Source organism: Syngnathus typhle, linkage group LG9 (genome assembly GCF_033458585.1).
Source record: "Syngnathus typhle isolate RoL2023-S1 ecotype Sweden linkage group LG9, RoL_Styp_1.0, whole genome shotgun sequence".
Classification (NCBI taxonomy): domain Eukaryota; kingdom Metazoa; phylum Chordata; class Actinopteri; order Syngnathiformes; family Syngnathidae; genus Syngnathus; species Syngnathus typhle.
Genome location: NC_083746.1, coordinates 4,793,433 through 4,813,783, shown reverse-complemented (window position 1 = coordinate 4,813,783; position 20,351 = coordinate 4,793,433). Strand labels below are relative to the sequence as shown.

Below are 20,351 nucleotides of genomic sequence, written 5' to 3'. Positions count from 1 at the left end.
TTGAAGTGATTAGTTGAAAATGTGAACACTGGCATTTACAGAAATATGTTGGTGTCAATTTCCTAATTGTTAGAAGAAAAAAAAATTAACATGATCAGTGCATTAACATAAATAGAATTATTAATAATAGCATAAAGGTTATTTGAGCAAGTGTGTTTCAAACCGGTAGCCCTCCACATTAATCATTATCTAAGTAGTAGCAAAATGTTGTTGCCCCATGCTTTTAGGTGTGATTGTGAATTATTTGCAAACAAATACAGTATCCTTTACATCATCTTTCATTCCTTAATCCTTCTGTGAATGCATGAATTGAACATAAATGAAGAACTTGCAAACGCCAACAAATGTATTGATTTGGTCTTTTTTAATGGAAGAGAGATATGTACTGTATAGGTAGCCTCTTGTAAGGCACCCTTGCAAATTGTACAACAAATAGCTGAACCATGTATTTATATCCAGAGTACAAAAATACACATCTCAGTGACTTCAAATCCGTATATAATAAATATAACTAATCATGCATTTTCTAACCATAAAAAGGCACAAAAAACAGTCACTTAGTAGTCATAAAAAGTATTATTATTATCATTATTATTATTAATAAACTACTTTTTACCCAAATCATTCAATATAGCAATACGGGTGACAGGCAACATTATATTCAAAATGTGAGATAACACAATGCACGCATATACCTTAGGCAATAAATATTTTTTGGATGATTTATACTTACAAATTAAAACCGTAAACAGAATGTAAACAAATGAAACTCCCATCACTATTTTTTTAGCCTTATGACAGGTCCTTTTGCATGATTGGTTTGGACAAAACCAGGCAGTTTGCAGCATTATTTACAGACAATATAGAAAGATGGCAGCTTCCACATGGGGAGCGTTTGCCCGCCTTCGCATTGAGACCAAAACTCGGCAGACACTTTAAATGCATACATATGTTGAGAATTAAAGGCAACTAAACCACAGCAATGCAACATGGAAACTAAAAAAAAAGTCACATATAATTTTGTAGTTACCTTTTTATCTTTGGCCTATGCTGAATAAAATCTTATCCTGTGAGTCAGTGTTCATCACCGCACTGGTAAATTAACAACAGGAAGAAATATCCTGTCAAAATAAAAGAAAACACCATATATGGTGTTTGTACTGTTTTAACCGGAAAGCAATTTGAACACAATTAGAATACATGGCGACCCTTTTTATGGTCTCTCTGTATCAATGACTTTCACCTTTTTGCAGGTAGATCTGGAACAAACAATAAAAAAAAACAGGGGGCTCACTATGTTTGGTAAAATGTGAAATAAGTGAATGAGGAAAGAAAGCAAACAAAACAAATAAACAAACAAAGCTGTTGGACAATTGTAATCAATTTGGCCCCGTTTTGGAGGATAATTTGGAAACTGAAAATCAGAAATAATAGGATGAATAAAGCCTAGTAACACGTTTGGCAACTGTAGCAATATCTTAAAGACATAAATTACATAATATCTAAAGTCTTGAGCCTGTCCGCTCTTATTGACTACCGAAATCCAAACTCGTCATGGAAGCACCACTGGAAGAAATATGTGTGTGGGGAGGAAGCTGTTTGTGCGCCACTGAAAACGTGTCAAAATATTGCACCACCGTTCCATCACGACAGCATTATCACCATCATGCACGAGACAAGTGTCACGGTGTCATATGCACACAATTCACCGTGTTGACACGCGCATGCCATGTCAGTCACTTACTGGAGGGCAACACTTAAGAAACACGGCTTGCATACACCGGTATACTTTACTGTAGAGCTAGAGATAAACTGTATTTACAATCTTACCTACAGAAAGAAATAATAGACCCTGTAATGCCATCTGTTCTAAAGAAACTAACATTGGTTTAAAAATAAAAAAGGAAAATGCCTAGCCATGGTGTTCTGCAGGATAACTTATAAACTGTATTTGTATTAGTGTTTCACAATGGGCTAATTTGCAAAAGGTTGAGGTGAGCTGTTAATCATAGAGCATAATAATTTGCACTTGCATTAGAATAAAATAAATAAATACTGCATTTCCTCATATAGAGACCGGGGGCAAGCGTTTTACTTAATTGGAGAGAGTACCACACAACTAGGGGTGATTTTAGAAATATTAAATAATAAGCGTAATGTAAAAAAAATCTATATGCACAGTACATTACAAAATCCATATTTTTTTACAACTTTTTTTTGTTTGGCTTTAAGATGAAATATTATAATTAGAACTCGATGTTTGTGCTATGCCTGGCGCAGAGACAAATTGGTGACAGAAAGTTGATCAAAACTTAAGGTTTGCTCAGACAACATGAATTTCCTTGGGGCGCAGACATGCCATGGTACAGATGTGCGCTTTGTCATTTTAAGGCAGTTACGACTTCGTGACTAGCGCGTCCCATATAATGAAAATGAGAGGAGCTGATTTGATTGGCCGTGGTAGAGGACAGTTGTGACCATTCCCACATCGGCGCAGACCTTCAGATACAGCTTGAGAAATTACAAACACAGAGTCTACGATCTGATAATATATATATTTTTTGCTCATGATTGACAAATTCTTAATTCTGATGTCCTGTCTGTTCTGTCGGGTTCATCTTATTCAAGCAGAATTGGCAATTAATTCGGGCACGGTGTCTATTAGAGGAAATACGGTAACGAGCAAATTGTTCCCCCATCTTTAATGAAAAAGGAAACCTACTGGTGAGCGCCTGTAAAAAAGAAAAAAAAAAGTCAACTTTTTCTGTAACATTCGCTTTGGTTTCCTCCATGGCAAACCACGTGGACTTTTGTCCCTAATAGCTTTAAAACCTCCAAACGATATCCTCCTATAAAGCACTGTTAAAGCTAAAAATAGTCAAAAGATATGGCACTCAACGCAGAACTTTGACACATCATCGTCATGCAAGCGAAATAAACGAAAAAATCCCCCACTCAGTAGTCACAAATGGCACCGCTAATACTGACTTGTAGAGTTAATTTGTTCAAGTGTTACGACAAAACTTGAAAACACAAAATCATGCAATTAAACCTTAAACGAGCAAGCGTGGACCATGCCGTTGTTGAACGAAGCACCGGGGCTCCTAAAACTTTTTTTTTTTAAAACAATATCACCCAGAATGACATCCCCACTCATGGAAGTCCCGCTTTTGCTACAAATTTGTTATCACAAGCCGAACAACAAATCCGTGTTCAATTGCATACCTGTGTGTGTGTTTGTGTGTGAGACATATGGTTATTGTCAAGGAAATGGCTTTTTGTGAAATTCTTCACACCCTTCCTTCCTCTTCCTCAACCGTGGCAACGTGCTTCACGGATGCGATTGCCATCTTGCCCAGTGAAGTGAGGCGGAACATCCCCTTTTGAGAAGCTTCTGCTTCCAGGTTAAAGATCGACCATGGAGGCCTTGGCCAGGTCCTTAGTTCCCTGGAGGATTCTCTTCATATGACCCACTTTCGATATCCCCAGATCCTGCAAGATCGAAAAAAGAAAAAAAATAACAACTGTAAAAACTAAATTGTAAAAAACAAAACAATCTATTTGGATTAAACATGTACAAAAATGACTTTGACAGGTGGGTGGTGCTAAACTGCAAAACATTGAGTCATTATGTGTGGATGGAGCATGGCAGCAAAATTTGATGACTTTTCTTAAACCGTCAACGTACATGAGTATAATATTGCCGTTTGATTATTTATTCATTTTTTTAATGGGGGGGGGGGGGGGGAATTTTATGCACGCACAGGATTTTACAGTATTTGGATGCCAGCAGAGGAAACACAGTTAACTCTGTGGGTGAAGCGATGTATCCAAATAAACTAAGCCTAAAAGATATATTTTTGGAGTTCTCAGAAAGAGTACACACTTGGTCCCCCTACGAGAAATTTACCGAGCATTTAGTTCTCAGAACCGTCACAGTGCTATAGTGGTTGGTATGCCTGCTTCACAATGGCGACACTCGGTTCTAATTTTGGCTTTGGTTTTCCTGTGTGGAGTTTGCATCATTTCCACTTATTTGCGTGGGTTTCTTTTTTTAGTTTTTTTTTTTTAACAATACTGAGCCTTTCTTGTGGCGTTAGATTTCTCATAGGCATCGATTGGAATCCACTTAAAAATGTGAAAAACATTTATTTGTTGATAATTGTGTTTGAATTCCAATTTCAAAACAATAGTAAACAATGCAACATTTTCTAAAGATAGCCCAAAATTCACCTTTTTTTTTTTTTTTGGGTCTGCAACAATCTACTCCCCAAACATTAGCATGATACTGAGATTCGAATAAAATAAAAAAATCCTGAAAATCTTTGTTGAATTCTGAATTGGACTTTGTCGAGCATTCTCAGTTGTACAAAGCAACACCCTTCAGCATTCAACCGACACCCTGCAGAGGAGCAAACAAGTTTAGGTCGAATAAATCTACGAGGAATGGCCACACCCCTAAAATAGGTTTACAAATCTCTGAGATGTCAGGAAAGGACTACTGTAGTTCCTCTAGCCTGAGTACAACAGCAAATAGGTGAGTTTCAGTGAATAATGGGGGACAGTTAAAAAAAAATAATAATAATCTTGACTCCTGACTAAATCCTGCACTTGCTCTTAGTCCAGTCCTTTTTTTTTCCCCTCTCGTAAAACTTGAAACGTCTTTTCCACCAAGCGACAGTAAAACAGAGAAAAGCCAGGCAGAGCAATGCAATAGCGGGACAGGGAGCCATTAAAGAAACACAACAGGAAGACAGAGGAGTGTTGGTCAGAGGACAGAACAGGCTGAGGATGCGTGTGTGTGCACTTGTGTGTGTACCTTCAGGTCCCTCCTCTCCAAGTGCAGCAGCTCCGAGCCTCGGATGTCGTGTCGGATGAAGGTATCCCGGTACTCTCCCAGACTCAGCTGCTCCAGCCACACACCCACCTCGTCTGTGCCCCATCTCTCCACTACGCACACATACACACACACGTGCATGCACACACACACATACACACAAGCACAGACCAGAGGAAAGAGAGGCTCAGAGTGCCTCCCAAATATGCAAACAAATTGCACAAATGTCCCTCACACACACGCACACAAACGTGTATTTCCTCAAGCAGTGGCTCCTACTTGATGACGCAATATTTAAGAAGAAATAAACGCCTTCCTCAGATACCTTGAACTTCACCATCGAAATCCCGTCATAATCATCATTCCGAGCTTATATTGTTCATGCCGACAATAAAGAGCCCATTTGTCCAACATTGCTAACCAAAACAGCAACATGTCTCTTAGCACGTCAACAACCTTGCAGGAATTTACGTTTTTACGCCAACGTGCAAACGACGCATTTGTAATTTCCAACTAAATTGTCATGTCGATTTTTGTTTTAATAATGGACCGTCTACGTGAGGAAATACAATATTTCATCTCGCACACATAAACAACACGCACACTGTGGTGTATCACTGAAGGGGAAAAAAGGAATCATATGAACAGAGCAAGGGAACAAGCATTCAAAATGACAGAGCAAGAGTAGCGGCTGCTGGGAGGAAAGAGGGGCTTCCAACTGGAGCCCGTGGGCAAACATGCAAGCGACCGTCAGGCTCAACACAGAGGAGGAAAAAATAGAGAGGTGGAAATACAGCCGAAACAATTCATCAATACGAGTGGCGAAAGCTAATCTGAGCTGTCTTTTAGCTTCTTCTTTGTCTGCTGATGACATTACACTCAGAGTAGGAGCAAGGTATCACCTTTGAGATGTAAACAAAGAGCAAAATTGACTTCTACACACATCGCGTAGAACAAGGAGCCGTGACGGAACATTTATCAGCTTTTGTCGTTCACACACAATCCAGGGAAGATGTCAGTGAGCGTTACAATTCATTAGCTCACCCGATGTACCTGTAAAGCCAAAAAAGAAACTACCTCCCCTCATGAAGGGCTTTAATGTGGACTCTTGACACGATTTTAACGACATGTCAGGTCTGGGGTTCAAACCTGGTCTGCACCCTTCCCTGTTTATCACTGAGGTACAACGTAATGGGGCCAATTCAGGATGGGGGAACTGCAGCTCAACCTCCTTGAAGACACTGACAGGACAATTGAGGGCTCCTCCGGCAGCCCTTCGCTTTGACTTGGACATCCACTTTTTCATTGATTTTCATATTATGTATTATTTGTGCTCTCGCTGCATCCATTGCAGCCTGGTGATCCTGAAAGGGGGATCCTTCCATCCGTGGTCCCTTCTCAAGGTTTCTCATTTTCCCCTGGCAGGGTTTTTTGAGTTTTTCCTTGCCCTTTTGGGAGCTTAAGATCAGGGGATGCTTTGAGAATAATTGTCAATTTTTGTTTATGTGAAGCCCTTTGAGACTGCTTGTGATTTAGGGTTATACAAATAAACTTGACTTGACTTGAGAACAATGATATGTTCTCTGGAACAGTGACTCCGCCCCTTCTTTGAGAGCCGCCTTACCTGACTGCGGGCTGGTCTTTTTTGCCGCCTTCTCCTTCTTGAATTTGGGCACTATGCGAAAGACGCCACCGCGACTGTTCCTCTTGCCATAACCCAGAGAGTGGTCCTGGTACACAAGCACAGTCAACCTATAGCCTTTCGTTGAGCTACTCTGCTCTCCCACAACACGGAGCCATCTACTGTTTTCATGCTGTGCTACATTTGGTTATCAGGATTGTGTGTGATGCTCACCTCTTCATCATTGGGCTGCAGAATGTGGTAGAGCCACGAGACCTCTTCTAATTTTCCCAGTTCCAACTCCACACTCTGTAGGGCACCGGAAAGCTGTTCCTCTTCTGGTGGGTCCAATTGCTACCAGAAGTAGATGTATACAAATATTTAAATATAGAAATGTATATATATATATTTATATTAGATGTCAACCAATAAGCCTTAAGTAATAATAATAATAATAAAAAAATAAAAATAATGATAATAATAAGTAAGCCTTGTTTACACACCAGTGAGACACGACCCACGAGAAGTGATTCAGTCTCGTTGTACAAAGCCTTGACGGTGCTGGCCACCTCTATTGCTGTGTTCCTGGACAGACTCTGTAATGTGCATACCACCACATATTTGTCATTTGTCAAACAGTTAAGTTACGCTAACCCATGTGTGAAATTTACAACAGAATTTGCAAAAATTAAAGTTTACAAAAAAAAAACTATAAATTTAAATTAAATAGTTTTATTTAATCTTCTTTCATTTAATATTGACATTTTTTTATAGGCCAGTTTTTACCTCTGGGAATTTAGGATGTGTTTTGTTGATGGCGTGTGATGCTGCGTTCACGGCGTGTGCCAACTCCTGCTCCAAGAGCTCGTTGGTTTTTGCGGCCTCACATATTCTGTAATAAAACGAGGAATATGACTGAAAGTTAAAAAAAAAAAAGGCAAACTTTTGATATGAGCTGTACTGTATTATATCACTTGTGTATAAGTACCGCGTGATGAGCTCTTCTGCCGCCCGGGCGCACAGCTGCAAGATGGCGGCCTCTTCCTCCGAGGCGAGGTCGACAGATTGCTGCGGGTAGAGGTGAGGCCGCAGAGGCGGCTTGTCATACTTCAGCTTGTCCTCCCACGACTTCAGCGTATTCTCGAAGGCCTGCATAGGTGAAGAGAGGACGCCGTTAGAAGACAAACTTCCATTTTGACAGCCATCCAACCCTTCTGAGTTTCCTCACCCGGTCTCTGGTGAGCATCTGCGCTCTGTTCTTGTGCTGGATTTTGATGACCCCTGGTGGCTGGATCCACGCCTCACCATCAACTTGGATGGGAACGCCCTCGTCACCCAAGATGGTGATCTTCACTGTTCGGCACTGATTTGGAAAAAGTACTTTATACAGACATTCACTTTTGAACCACATATGTAATCATTTCTAAGAGTGGTGTGAAACTTTCATTTGATTAATCCATGCACATATCTTTGTTCATCTATCAATGTGAGTTCTCACACTCCGAGTCTCACCTGTGCTATGCGATGGTGTTGCAACTTGATGACCCTGGAAACAGCCATCTGCATGCTTCCAAACACAGCCACCACCTCCAGGATTTTATCATCAAATGATGGAGCACAGAAGATCTGCATGGTGTGAGGGATTAACCAACATTGACAGTCGGTCAAAAATACACAGAAGGCGCTGCTTGGCGTTCTCACCAGACATTGCCCATCAAAACTAAAGCCACATATACATTTACATAGTTGTATTTCTTGTCATATTTCTGTTTGTGTACTGGGAAACTATGACCACTAGATGGCGCCATAACACAAAGCATTTGCACTGCATCTAAGCGCCGTAAAGATGACACAAAACGTTATATGAAATATCTTAATTCATATTTTTTATTCATTATACTTTTTGTACTCGGGATAAATGCATTCCCTTTACTTCCATCAACATTCTAAAAGAAAGCATGTTATATGCATGTTAGGTTAATTGAATACTCTTGGTTGTCCAGAGGTGCGAATGTCAACCAGTCAAGGACAATCACGCTTCTTGCCGACGGAAAATGGATGAAATAAAATAAAATGTGAATTTTGTATTTGCATATTTCCTCACCACCTTTTCCACAACAGCGGTTACATAACTCCAAATGTTATAGAATGTGTGTGTGAGTGGGTCCAAGGTTGACAAGTACGGGGGCTCACTCAAGGGTATGTGTGTATGTGTGTGCAAACAGACACTCTAAAATAAATAAATTTGACTTGACTTGAAATGCTAGGAGCTTTAAAAGGACAAACATGGCTATGCTGTGACTCTCTTCAATGCTATCAGGGTCACCATTAATGCAAGAGCCAGATTTTGACAACTTCCCTGACAAATTTTCCATTTTCTCCTCAGTGGAACAATATTTGGAGTGGACTCACGTCATCCTCCTTGGTGCCGCCCCAGAAGTTGGTCCCGCCGGCATAGCTGGGAATGTTCAACACAGCGATGCCCTGAAGACTGGGCAGAGGGATGTATTGGCCGTCACACTGGGGGAAATAAATTCATTTCAGGTTTGTTTTAAAGATGTCGGGAGCAATGGCATTGTCACTTAATCTTCTTCTGTGTCTCACCTCTAGCTGGACCTTCTGCTCAAGGTTCTTGTAGGTCCTCTGCAGAAGCTCCCTGGTTCCCAAGACGCCGTACCACATCATGTTCTTTGTGCGACTCCTGTGACATAAAACAATTTTTACAACATTCCTCTGAAGACAATATGACATTCGAGTGTTTGAATCATAAATCTGGAAATATAGCAATGCTTTTGGACTGTAGTTGAGAACACGGCCATGCAACTTCCGATCATGCTGGAGAGTCACAAGTGTGTCCAATATAAAAAAATATATAGAATTTGCTCACACCTGCATTTTTCTGGATGTTCCTCTCTCTTGTTGTTGAACTCCAAGGAGATCTTAGCGTCAAGTCCGATGCCAAAGTAGTTGTTCATCACACATTTCTCCATGTAGCCCTCTCTGATGGAGTCAGACAGTGAACTTCTCATATTTATTTACACACGTATGAGAATGAGATTCAGTTCTTACAATGAATCCAGGTCAGGGTCAATAAAGGGGGTGGCACCGAAGGGGTCAATGTTGGCCAGCAGCATCTTGCTAATGATGGAACTTCCGGCAATTGAGGCTGCCAGGCCAGCCCTAAGCCCTACACACACGACGAGGAAAAATATGAATAAATTTGTTAGCACTGGTTTGTTAGTAGTGTGTGTGTGTGTGTGTGTGTGCATACCAGGACAGATAATGCGTGTGTTGAGCACGGGTAGGTTCTCCTTGCTGGTGGTGAAAGGCGTAATGCTGAAGGAACTGTACGACTGTGTACTGCGACTCACCCTCCTCTCTGTGGGAGAACACACACTCTTGACCGCTATTGGCACACACACAAATGCACATGCACATACACATGAGGGTCACACTTCTCTTTGGATCTCCACCACTTAGACACCTGCATTTAACCAAATAGATTAAAATGTGCCTCAAAAGAATATTTTACGCGACTTTCATAGGGGACTGTTTCTTTTTTTTGATGATTGCACAAAGGAAATGTGTAACCTTAAACATTTTAACTCAATATTTTGATTGCACATCTCTGTCTAAGCTACTCAGTACATTGTGACACTAGCAACAATGATTGGAATATGATACAAGAAGGCGCCGTTATGTCTTAGTTTACACTATCCTGCAGCTCTGAGCGGGTTCAACAAAGACATAGTTTGTTTTTAATATTTCTATCTAAATACTTCAGTCTGACTGTTAAGGATATTATGTTATTTAAAGCATTACCTATAAAGATCTTATTATGACAGTTTGGAAGCGATTAGTTTTATTTAGATGTACCGTTTCCCTTTGAGGAAGAAAAAAAAGGAGACAAAAGGTTTGCCTGATTCCCTTTCTCGCATTCTACTGGCTGCAAAATGAGTGGAAGGAAGGAAGGAGGGAAGCAGCTGTGTGATAAACAGGAAGAACTTCTGCCCCAAAGACAATAACACATCCTTCGGGCCACACAACGGCGTGAACCTGCATGCACTTATTTATATTTATTTGCAACTTAATATATGATTCTCTTGCTTGATAATAGATGGAAGTGTCGCTTGATGTTTAATATTCTTCTTAGTCTGTTCCACCATGAATTGTGAGTGGGACATAAAGAACATTGCTCGGAAGTGTTTTCACGGTGCCGAATACAGATGGCATTAAAGTTTCAAACGTTACAGTAGGTGCGACAGGAAAACGCAACCTGCGTCAGCTTTTGAGATGATGGGAACTCATTCCATCCACGAGAGGGAAATGCTTATTTCCTACTGAACCTCACACAATGTTTTATGGTGTTATTGTGACGAACATCTTGCATATGTCTTAAAAAAAGAGAGAGATGTTTTTTATGGTGAGGTGTTAAAAAAAAAAAAATAATCTTACGTGCTAGGGCTTCCAGCTCCTTAGTGTCTTCATCCTTCTCGCTGTCACGGTTCTCCTCCTCACTGTCCTTACGGAATTCCAGCGGGGAAGTTGGCTCGGATTCGTCCATGTTGGCATTCTGCTCATCCACCACTGAAGATATAAAATATTTTTTGTTGATATTACTACAAAAAAGTAACATTAATATATTTTCAAATACAGCAAGTGAAAATGTGATGATAACCATAGAAACTGATGTTAAATTTAAGGAATTGAGTTTGGCCGCTCATTGCAATATAGCAGGCATACAATTATTGTTCTGCTTGGTCTCAGATGATATGGAGTCTATCACACACCTCTGCTATTCCAATAATAGTGCCAATAAAACACCACTAGATGGCAGTATCGATCACACCTCTGTCTTCTCGCGCAATTACCCGCCTATTACTCTATTTCAGTTACATTTGAGGGGAACTCAATGTGTACGATAGTTCCAAATATTTCAACGTTACCTCTCTCGGCCTGTTCTATGATCTGCCGCAAGGCTTTCTTTAGACTGTTGGCCCTCAACATCAGCTGCTCCCGACTTTTGAAGAGCGCCTGCGGGAAAGCGCCACCGTTTCCACCTTTCTCCGTTTCCTCTTCTTCCAGCTTCTCCTTCAGCGCCGTCAGGCTGTCCTCGCTGGCCGTCTCCTCTTCCGGTTTCTTCTCATCGCTTTCCGCCACTTCCTCCTCTTCTCGTTCTTCCTCCACGATAGGAGGAGTAGCGTGAGGCAGCGGAGGCAGGGCTTGACACTCACTGTTGAGCGTTTGGAGGAGGGAGTCCAGTTTCTCGTTCAGGACGGCACACTATAAGAAAGCGGCGTACAAGCAAAGTGAATGGAACTGATGTAGGTGTACCTAATGTTGTGAATTTTTTTCTTGACGCACCTTGAGAGACATGGAGTCACACTCTTCTGCGTTTTCTGTGCTTTTTTCGTAGGCTTTCCCTACTTTGGTTACAAAATCTTTCACTGTTTCGCACAAGATCCTGAAAAAGGAAACCTCTGCATCAAAAAAGCTGAAAATTAAGATACACTGGCACACAAATCAATTATTCAGACAGTATGGACTTGTTTAAATATTGAACAAAGAAAAATGTGGGGCGTTATTTACAACTTTAGGTTGCCAAATTTCATTTGTTGCCTTAAACTTATCTGTCTTATCTTAAAAAGAATACTAAAACAAATATGGTCAAAGGTCAACCAAAAGAATATTTGGTTTGGTTTGCACATCAACTGCACTACAAATGACATAATAATAAAGAGCTCCAGTTGCACCATGCTCATCACAACCTAATGGTCGCTGGCGCCGCCCTGGATGTCTCAGTGAATCACTTACTTGGCAGAGGAGATGACCGCAGAGTGCTGCTCCGAGTTGAGGATCTTGGTGAGATGAGCTGCCACGGAATCTTCGTAAGCTGAAATGTGAAACTGGAGTACACGTACATGATCATATGTCTTGTCTTCCATTTGCGTCAATTGTTTTTTAGTAAAGCCGCATCGTACACTACCTGGCAGCCGTCCGCACCCTCGGGCGTGGTGGGGCAGCTGTGCTTGGGAGGTATCTTGATCTCGTAGGTCATGATGCTCCAGCGGTCCAGCATTTTGGTGCTGGCACGCTCTAACTTCTCCAGGGTCTGCGGTAACTGCGTGTCGTCATCGCATGACGGGCCCCAACCCAACACACGCGCCAGGTCGTTGCCCGTGCCCAGCGGCAGAACTCCCAGCTGGCACTGGAAGGCATCGCGACAGTTGACGAATCACAGTACAATTTTGTGCAACTTTGCGTTTATTTATTTATTCAGAGCCTTAACCGTGTAATAAAACTGTCTCATGGCTGCCACAAAAATCCGAGAGCAGCCCGACACTTTTATAATTGAAGTAAGTTGGCAACAAAGCACTTTTTTATATTGGATTAGGCAATTGTGTGACTAAATGAAGCTTGTCCCTCATTTCAACATAGTTATTTGGCATCGAGATGCTACAAGATAGTGCCAAAGCAATTATTTTATATTAGACATTGCTTCAGCGCAAAATTATTAAAATTTTGAGTGGATAACAAGAGCTGAGGACGGCCAATATGTGGGCTTCATTGAACTCTTGAGGCTATAACTAAAGGCAAGTGAAAGCAAGGCAGATTTTATTTTTTTTTTATATGGGGAAATAGAAATAATTGGGAGTTTTCTGGTTGGTTAAAAAGGATTAATAGCGTCTCACTTCATTTTGGAAAATAACATTTTTGAAGGATCCAAAGACATCCATCAGGGAGCGACCTTACTTAGGGGCACGTTATCTGAAAGACTGCGGACGCGGCTATTTAGGTGCTGCTGTTTTGTTTAGCAACAGTATTCAGCAGTTAATTGCACCTTTTATACTCCCTACTGGGAAAATCAATCAATCTTAGGATGACAACGATTTCATTACCTGCTTGTGTAGGTTGAGCTTGTCAATCTCAGACAGCACCCAACCAACGCTGCCGTCACCGCCGCATACTAGTATTCGGAAGTTGTCAAACTTCTGAAACAGGCGAAGACTGACAAAACAGAGTATATAATTAGAAATAGGATTTTTATTTTTTTTATTTGATAAATATCTAATGTTATATTTAATGCCTTTTGACAAATAGTAAACCTTAGTTTTGATAGACACTTTTATTATTGGATTCTATCATGTGCCGGTGTAAACTTAATGAAGGCGTCTTTGTCATACTCACCCAAGGTGCGGGCCGCCATTGACCAGGTCAAAAACTTGTGCTGGATTGAGCAGCTGCTTAAAGCGCCGCAGGAACTTGACTCCTTGGTTGTCACCACTTTTGGAGTTCACAAAGACCAAGAGGGGACTAGCGCAGGACGGCGGACAGGTGGCCTTCCAAAAGCCTGGTAGAAAATATGTAGAATAAATGAAAAAAAAATTCTTGTTTAAACTCTTGAAAAATAGCAAAAAAAAAAAAAAGAAACAGTGATGTTGAAAAACATAACATATAAAGACAGTATGTTTATATTCCATTTTAGTATCATAATGTGCAAATGTATAATACAATCAATGTGTATACACTTCAGTAAAATCTTGGAATTGCAAAATCATCAAATATAAAGTATACTTGGACAGTACACGTGCACACACACACGGACATTTAAACACACACACGCAAACACAAACACACAACCGCAATGCAACGTGAATGGTAAAGTCAAACCATCCATTAAAGCGCATTGTCCCGTGCAGAGCATCCCGAAACATCACATCCCTAATATTTAGACTTCCACAATAAGCCCTCCACTGCTGGTGCTTTGGCATCACTTCAGTCAAGGATGGATGGAGGTGGGGCTGAGAGCAGAGGGAACGAGGGAGGGAAGGGGAAGTCACGATGCTCCAGCACGTGCTGCCCGTTTCCCCCGCCAGCCAATTACGAGCAATCCCCCCCTGCATCGGGGCACACGGGGGCCCTGGCACGTGAGAATGTGAAGCGAGAGAGAGAGCGAGAAGGGATTCAAAATGACTCACCCACTTGGATCCCCTTTTACTCTCCTTCCATTCATCCCATCATTCCTATCTCTGTTGCTATCGGCCAATTAGCTGATGCTCGGCTTGTGTGTGTGTGTGTGTGTCTTTGTCTGTGTGTTAGACTGTAATTCAATCTCACTCTATCAGGTGGTGATTCCCATTGAGAAGGGCTTTGCTTAATGTACGCTCACACACACACACAGACACACACACACACGTTTAGACAGACCGACAACACCCACATTGTCTTATTGTGTATTATTGTATTAGCAATAAGGACAGCATTTAACATACCGGTAATGGGTTATTAGTTAGCTAGTGCATCTTTTTCTTAAACTTACAAATAACCATATTGGCTCAATTTATTTGTGCTGCTTAACATTAGTTCATTCAACAGCAAGATGTTGAATACATCAGTTGGCTTAGAATTTTTATTCCTGATTTTATTATTTTTTGTGTATTAAAATGTTTTTGATGCGTGCAACTGTATTTACTGTTGAGTGTATTGTATTTGTGACAGAGAAAACTCTAAAAATGTCCACACACTACTCACAAAGATTACTTTGATAAAACCAAAAAAAAAAAAAAAATAAAGACGTAAGAGAAGGATGCGTTAAAGTTGTGCATGCGTGCATTGCCTACCATCTGAGTCGATACTGTTGAGGGCAGTTGGAGGGATGATGGAGACTTTGCATTGACCTAGGGGACACTTGCGAGGGTAAAGGTCCATGCAGGCCGTGTGAACCTGGAATCACACACAGATATGTTTTAAAAGTAGAATATTGATTTAAAAATATAGAGGACTGCGCTTGTTCGGATATATCATGTGCGGCATAAGCTTGATCTGGGAGGACACGTCTCTGGATGAAGCGGCTGGGGAGAAAGAAATCTTGGGATTCCCTGCTTAAGCTGCCGCCCTTGCGACCCGACCCCGTATCAGCAAAAGAAAACGGATGAACAAGAATATGTGCAGGGAAAGAAAAAGTAAGCTGCCACTTCATTTATTCATGATTTTTTCATGTTTTTTTTCCCCATGTGACAGATGTCTTACCATGGCTTTGCACCAGAGGCAGCGCCAGTCCTGCAGTCTCAACACACTGCCGCATGTCTTGTCGCACACGGCACACTTGGCACTGACGGGCAGGTTGCCCTCCAGCCATTGGTGAGGCATCGCAATCTGTTGGTCACACATTTTACTACCTCTGCTGAATATTATCATGTGGTCAGCATTTTCAAATAAGTTACTATACTGTAATGTTATTTTTGTTTTATGATGACTGATCAGTGGATTTCACACATCCACACTTACCCCGTCCTCATCTTCAATAATGTCCTTGCCAATGGAGGCCAGCGTGGTCCATTTGCAGTTGTTAGTGGCTCTAACTGCGCAGCGTTTATGGGCCTTGAATTTACACACTGAAATGACCCCAAAAAGTACTATCATCGCAACGTGAAATAAATATCAAGTCAGGGTTGTGCATTCTTTTGCATCTGCTACTTCTGATCTATTCGAAATTTTCATTGGAAGAATAGCCCACGTCATTAGGTACACACACAGAATCTAAAAGCATCGAAAGCATGAGAGAGATTTAAGATTATATTTATTATTGTGGTTTACATTTTATGTGACCTTGGTAAGCGGACCCCTGAGCAGATGTGACGTCAACAGCAAGTGGCAAAATACATTTCTAGAGGGTGAGCTATAATTTCCATAACTTTGGACGATTTTTTTTTTTTACTTGGCAATTGTTTTTAATTCGTTCAAATTCCTTGCTATCAATATTTTTCTCTTTGTATGTCAAATGTACATGACTTTTTGTTGTCCCTTTAGAGGGCGCTTAATAGAAAAAAGTATGAACCCCTACGGTGAGATGCAGTTAAGAAAAATATCAATTGTTTTATGCATGAAGATATCGTGCAAAACAAGTTGAATGTGCACACCCCAGGCTGAAATGGTCATGAAACATTCATAGAATGTTTCGCGTAATTTCTCATATAGTTAAGCAGTATGAATGGAACACTGACCGCCCCCCCCCCTTCCCGAACACACATATGCTGGTCATTAAGTGAACTCAAACAAATATCGTCATATCTGGTAACAGTGATCAATGTTTCAGTCTAGTCAAGTGCTAAACAATGTTAGGAAGCATTAGCTGAGCATTAAGGCAATAAACAGAACATGATAGCCAAGGCATCCTTTCTGCGTGGTACTGAAATGGAGACGTGCGTGCATGCGTGTGTGGTTGTGAGTGTGTGCATACACAAGCGTGTTTGTGGCTAAGGAGCACAAATCAATCTCTGCCTTGACAGCCGGCCAAAAAAATCGAAAGGAAATCCGAGTCGATGATTGCTGCGAGACTTGTGTTTTATGTGCTCCTGTCACTCTCTCTTTCTAATTCTCTTTCTCTTCCTCCCTCCCGCGCGCACACACACACACACACACACACACACGCACATACACACACACGTAAAGAGCTGCTATCAATCCATTACCATACAACACAACAAATGACAGTAAATAGTAAACAACAATAATAATAAAAGCTGAATCAAATGTGTGGGTTTTTTTTTTTTGGTCCAAATGAAGTTATACTAGTTATACTAACCATATGCAAAGGCGCATAGATAAAATACTGATGGATGACTCACTGACCAGTAAGGGGAGATCTTATTGTGCTCATTAAGTTCTGCTTCCTGTCACTGACACTTTACACCAGTGAGGAATATAGCGTCCCTGACGTTATTGTCTCCTGGCAGGTTGTATTAACGCAAAGAGACGTGTGAAAATCACATGTCGGTGCTCATTTGACTCACGGTGGCCAGCATACAGACAAGGGTTTACTGCAGGTCACATTATTTTTAACTTCAAGATAAACGTTTTAAACGATACGTGCAGTATACCACATTGGAAGAGCAGGCGCAAAAAGTCCAATCTAGGGTCAACACAAGCTACGCACAGCATTCGGGGAAATTGGGACAGAGTCCTTCCGCCAACTAGTGAGTAATGGATGGCCCCGAAAACGCTTTAGAATTGCGTATAGATGTCACAAGATGGAATTCCTTGAATGAATGGCAACACTCAGTATGTAAATGTCAGGCGCATGTCAAAATGACCCCACGAGCATTCTTCAATCCATCCATCCATCCATCCATCCATCCATCCATCCATCCATCCATCCATCCATCCATCCATCCATCCATCCATCCATCCATCCATCCATCCATCCATCCATCATATTTCAATTTTATTCTTTTCATTTTTATCTTTGTAAATGAAGAATTCCTTCCTTAGGTTGTGCATGTGTACCTAATGAAGTTTTTATTGTTCACAAAAACACATATTGTGGTTTTTGTTGTTTTCGGTGGCTTACTTGACAGTAAACGTGTGTTTTGGCATATGTTTACATACCTTCGCAGGAGAGGCCGTGAGACGTGACCCCAGACAAGCTATCTTTGCAGACGTTGCAAAAGGTGGGCCGTGCGTGCGAGCAGGCGTACCAGTTGTGCATCCCTGAGAAATGTTCCACATTAAACTGAGCCGTCTGGCAAAGAAGAGGTTAGAATAGGTTGGCAGCACCGGGATAGCGAGTACAAACAAATAACAAGGCAAGCACAATGCACATCATTGTCCAAGTCATAAGTGAAAACATGGGATGGGCATCAATCGTCAATTAACTGATCATTAAGAAGTTTGTCATGACGCTAATATGAAATTTGATGTTTACAAGTCACTACAGGGTCAAAACCGGCAGAGACACTGTTGATCCAGTGTCAATTAATTTGCTGTGGAAAATAAAACAACATGATATCATCCGTGGGAAGCTGAGCTGAATCCATGCCGTGCAGAACTCATTATTCTGCTCAATACGATGCCAGTATGGAGAAAATAGCTCAGAAAAATAAAAATGGATCCATTGACTGTTAATTTTCCACATAGGCAGTTGTGAAAATGTAGTCAAATCGTTCATCTTATAATTATTTCAAAGAATAGAAATACAGATGTTGCAAAAAAAAAAAAAAAAATGTTTAAAATGTTTAAGAAAAATAAGAAAATTTGCCAATTTCGGACCAAATCTATTCACTACAGACAGACGGCACTCTAGTCTTTTTACATAATTAGACTTCCAATTAAAGACTAGGTATCAATAAAATCCATTAACCTTGTGTGTCACTAAATCATGGTGATTGAGTTGAAAAATAAAGTAGAGGGCCACAAGTCATCCTCCGAATTTCTGATATAGTTTATGCATCTGCTTTATTGCTATTCATTCAACTCGATTTTTAGACGTCATAGCTGCGTACAGCTTCAGCAAAATTGAAGAGAGTGATTCAATTCCAAAGTAGACACCCTGATTTCCTAATAAATCAAATCAAATTAGCGAACGACTGTCGCCATGCTCGGCGACGATTGAACAAAATGGACACCTGTTCAGATCCTCAAATAATAAATTGCATTCACTTGAAACTGGCTTTGTCGCACACAGTCACAATTCATCACTGTTGACATCTTGTTGAGAGTGCGCACTGTGTGTGCATGTGTACCCCCTGTGCAAGCTCTGGAGGGGTTCAGCTGCATTGCAGTACAGAAAACAGAGTAGGCAGGATGCAGGGGGGGGGGGGGGCTGCCCTTATATAAGATTTCCCTCCAAAAAACACAGCGCTTTTTCTTTTGCACCGTGCTTCGCCAACACTTTCATTTATTATTCAAAAGAAAAAAACTGCCTCATCAACAGTGTCCCGCAATGAGTATTAAAAGTTATTGTGAGTTGTGGAACATTGCGTATTATAGTCATCAAATGCGTTGTCCGTGTCAATAAAAGTAGACTTCATCTAAAAGCCCACTGGATAGCATAAATAAATTCTCCTTACCTCGTAATGCTCTCTGGACTGGACGGACTTGAGCGAGCTGATCCAGTCCTCCATCTCTTTCCGGTTCTCGGCACAGAGAATGAGCCTACGGAAGGGGGTGATCACCTGGAAGAGAGGAGAAGATGAGGAGATGGATGCTTCCCTCTCCGCCGGTGCGACTGAGCGGAGAGAGCGTTCGTCTCTGTCTTTAAGGCAGGGAAAAAGATGAGGCGCCCCCACCTCCCTCTATCCACCTCACCATCTCCCTCTCTCTCCCTCATTAACGCGTGTTCTCTCATCCCCTAACACCTTCTTGAGTTTGCTCCAGCACTTTCCCGCCCTCCGTCTCTCCTTGCTCTTCACATCGCTCCCGGCTAGATATATGCTGACAGGCGAAGAAATGCAGTAAAGGCTAAGAGCTTCCACCCAGCCCCTTGTGAGTGTGTCCGCGTGTGTGTTTAAAAGTCTCCCCGACAGATACGCTACACAACCTCTCAGGTCTACATCACTTATTAATGTGCTCCCTCATCCCATCACACTCTTCATCTTCTCGAAAAGTAAAAAACACAATGCCATAAACAAAAAAGAAAGAAATTCTACCAATTTTAAATTCTCACAATTCCAAAGGAGTTGTGGAAAAACGTACATAAAATCAGATTACAATGATTTACAGATTCTTTTCTTCCTATATTTACCGTAATTTTCGGACTATAAGTCGCGTTTTTTTCCATAGTTTGGGGGGGGTGGGGGGGTGGCGAATTATACTCAGGAGCGACTAATATACATATACTATATGTTTTTTTTTTCTTCACTTTTTTGGGCATTTTATGGCTGGTGCGACTTATACTCGGGTGCAACTTATAGTCCGAAAATTACGGTACTCTAATTTTTGCACTCATGAACAAAACAAAACGATACTCTTCTGTCGTTTAATCACCGTTAGCAAACCAGGCGACGACTGTCCCCCTGAAGTGCCTGATTCTGCACTGATGAATAAGCGCTGCCACGGTCAGAAGAAACAGCCACTCATCAATCACCTAAATCACGATTGCAATCTATCTGGCCC

At 41.2% G+C, this 20,351-nt stretch overlaps 1 protein-coding gene across 7 annotated transcripts in view; it reads right to left on the bottom strand.

The window, feature by feature from the left end:
• Positions 1-349: 349 nt before the first annotated feature.
• Positions 350-20,351, bottom strand: part of dgkh (diacylglycerol kinase, eta) — a 36,993-nt gene continuing 16,991 nt past the window's right edge. For 2 of the 7 annotated variants that reach the window (XM_061286966.1, XM_061286971.1), the window contains 26 exons: positions 19,307-19,411; positions 17,847-17,979; positions 15,747-15,853; positions 15,489-15,614; positions 15,080-15,182; positions 13,647-13,809; positions 13,358-13,466; positions 12,445-12,666; positions 12,273-12,364; positions 11,823-11,922; positions 11,405-11,741; positions 10,914-11,045; positions 9,730-9,864; positions 9,528-9,645; positions 9,348-9,458; positions 9,063-9,159; positions 8,871-8,978; positions 7,971-8,084; positions 7,687-7,821; positions 7,447-7,607; positions 7,245-7,350; positions 6,962-7,054; positions 6,693-6,812; positions 6,462-6,567; positions 4,820-4,950; positions 350-3,492 (listed from right to left, as the gene is read on the bottom strand). In XM_061286966.1, the coding sequence (XP_061142950.1) occupies positions 3,406-3,492; positions 4,820-4,950; positions 6,462-6,567; positions 6,693-6,812; positions 6,962-7,054; positions 7,245-7,350; positions 7,447-7,607; positions 7,687-7,821; positions 7,971-8,084; positions 8,871-8,978; positions 9,063-9,159; positions 9,348-9,458; positions 9,528-9,645; positions 9,730-9,864; positions 10,914-11,045; positions 11,405-11,741; positions 11,823-11,922; positions 12,273-12,364; positions 12,445-12,666; positions 13,358-13,466; positions 13,647-13,809; positions 15,080-15,182; positions 15,489-15,614; positions 15,747-15,853; positions 17,847-17,979; positions 19,307-19,411 (3,351 nt within the window). In that variant the 3' untranslated portion in view covers positions 350-3,405. Of the gene's footprint in view, positions 3,493-4,819; positions 4,951-6,461; positions 6,590-6,692; positions 6,813-6,961; positions 7,055-7,244; positions 7,351-7,446; positions 7,608-7,686; positions 7,822-7,970; positions 8,085-8,870; positions 8,979-9,062; positions 9,160-9,347; positions 9,459-9,527; positions 9,646-9,729; positions 9,865-10,913; positions 11,046-11,404; positions 11,742-11,822; positions 11,923-12,272; positions 12,365-12,444; positions 12,667-13,357; positions 13,467-13,646; positions 13,810-15,079; positions 15,183-15,488; positions 15,615-15,746; positions 15,854-17,846; positions 17,980-19,306; positions 19,412-20,351 lie in introns of all 7 variants that reach the window. The other 5 variants (XM_061286967.1, XM_061286968.1, XM_061286972.1 and 2 more) reach the window with 5 other exon arrangements.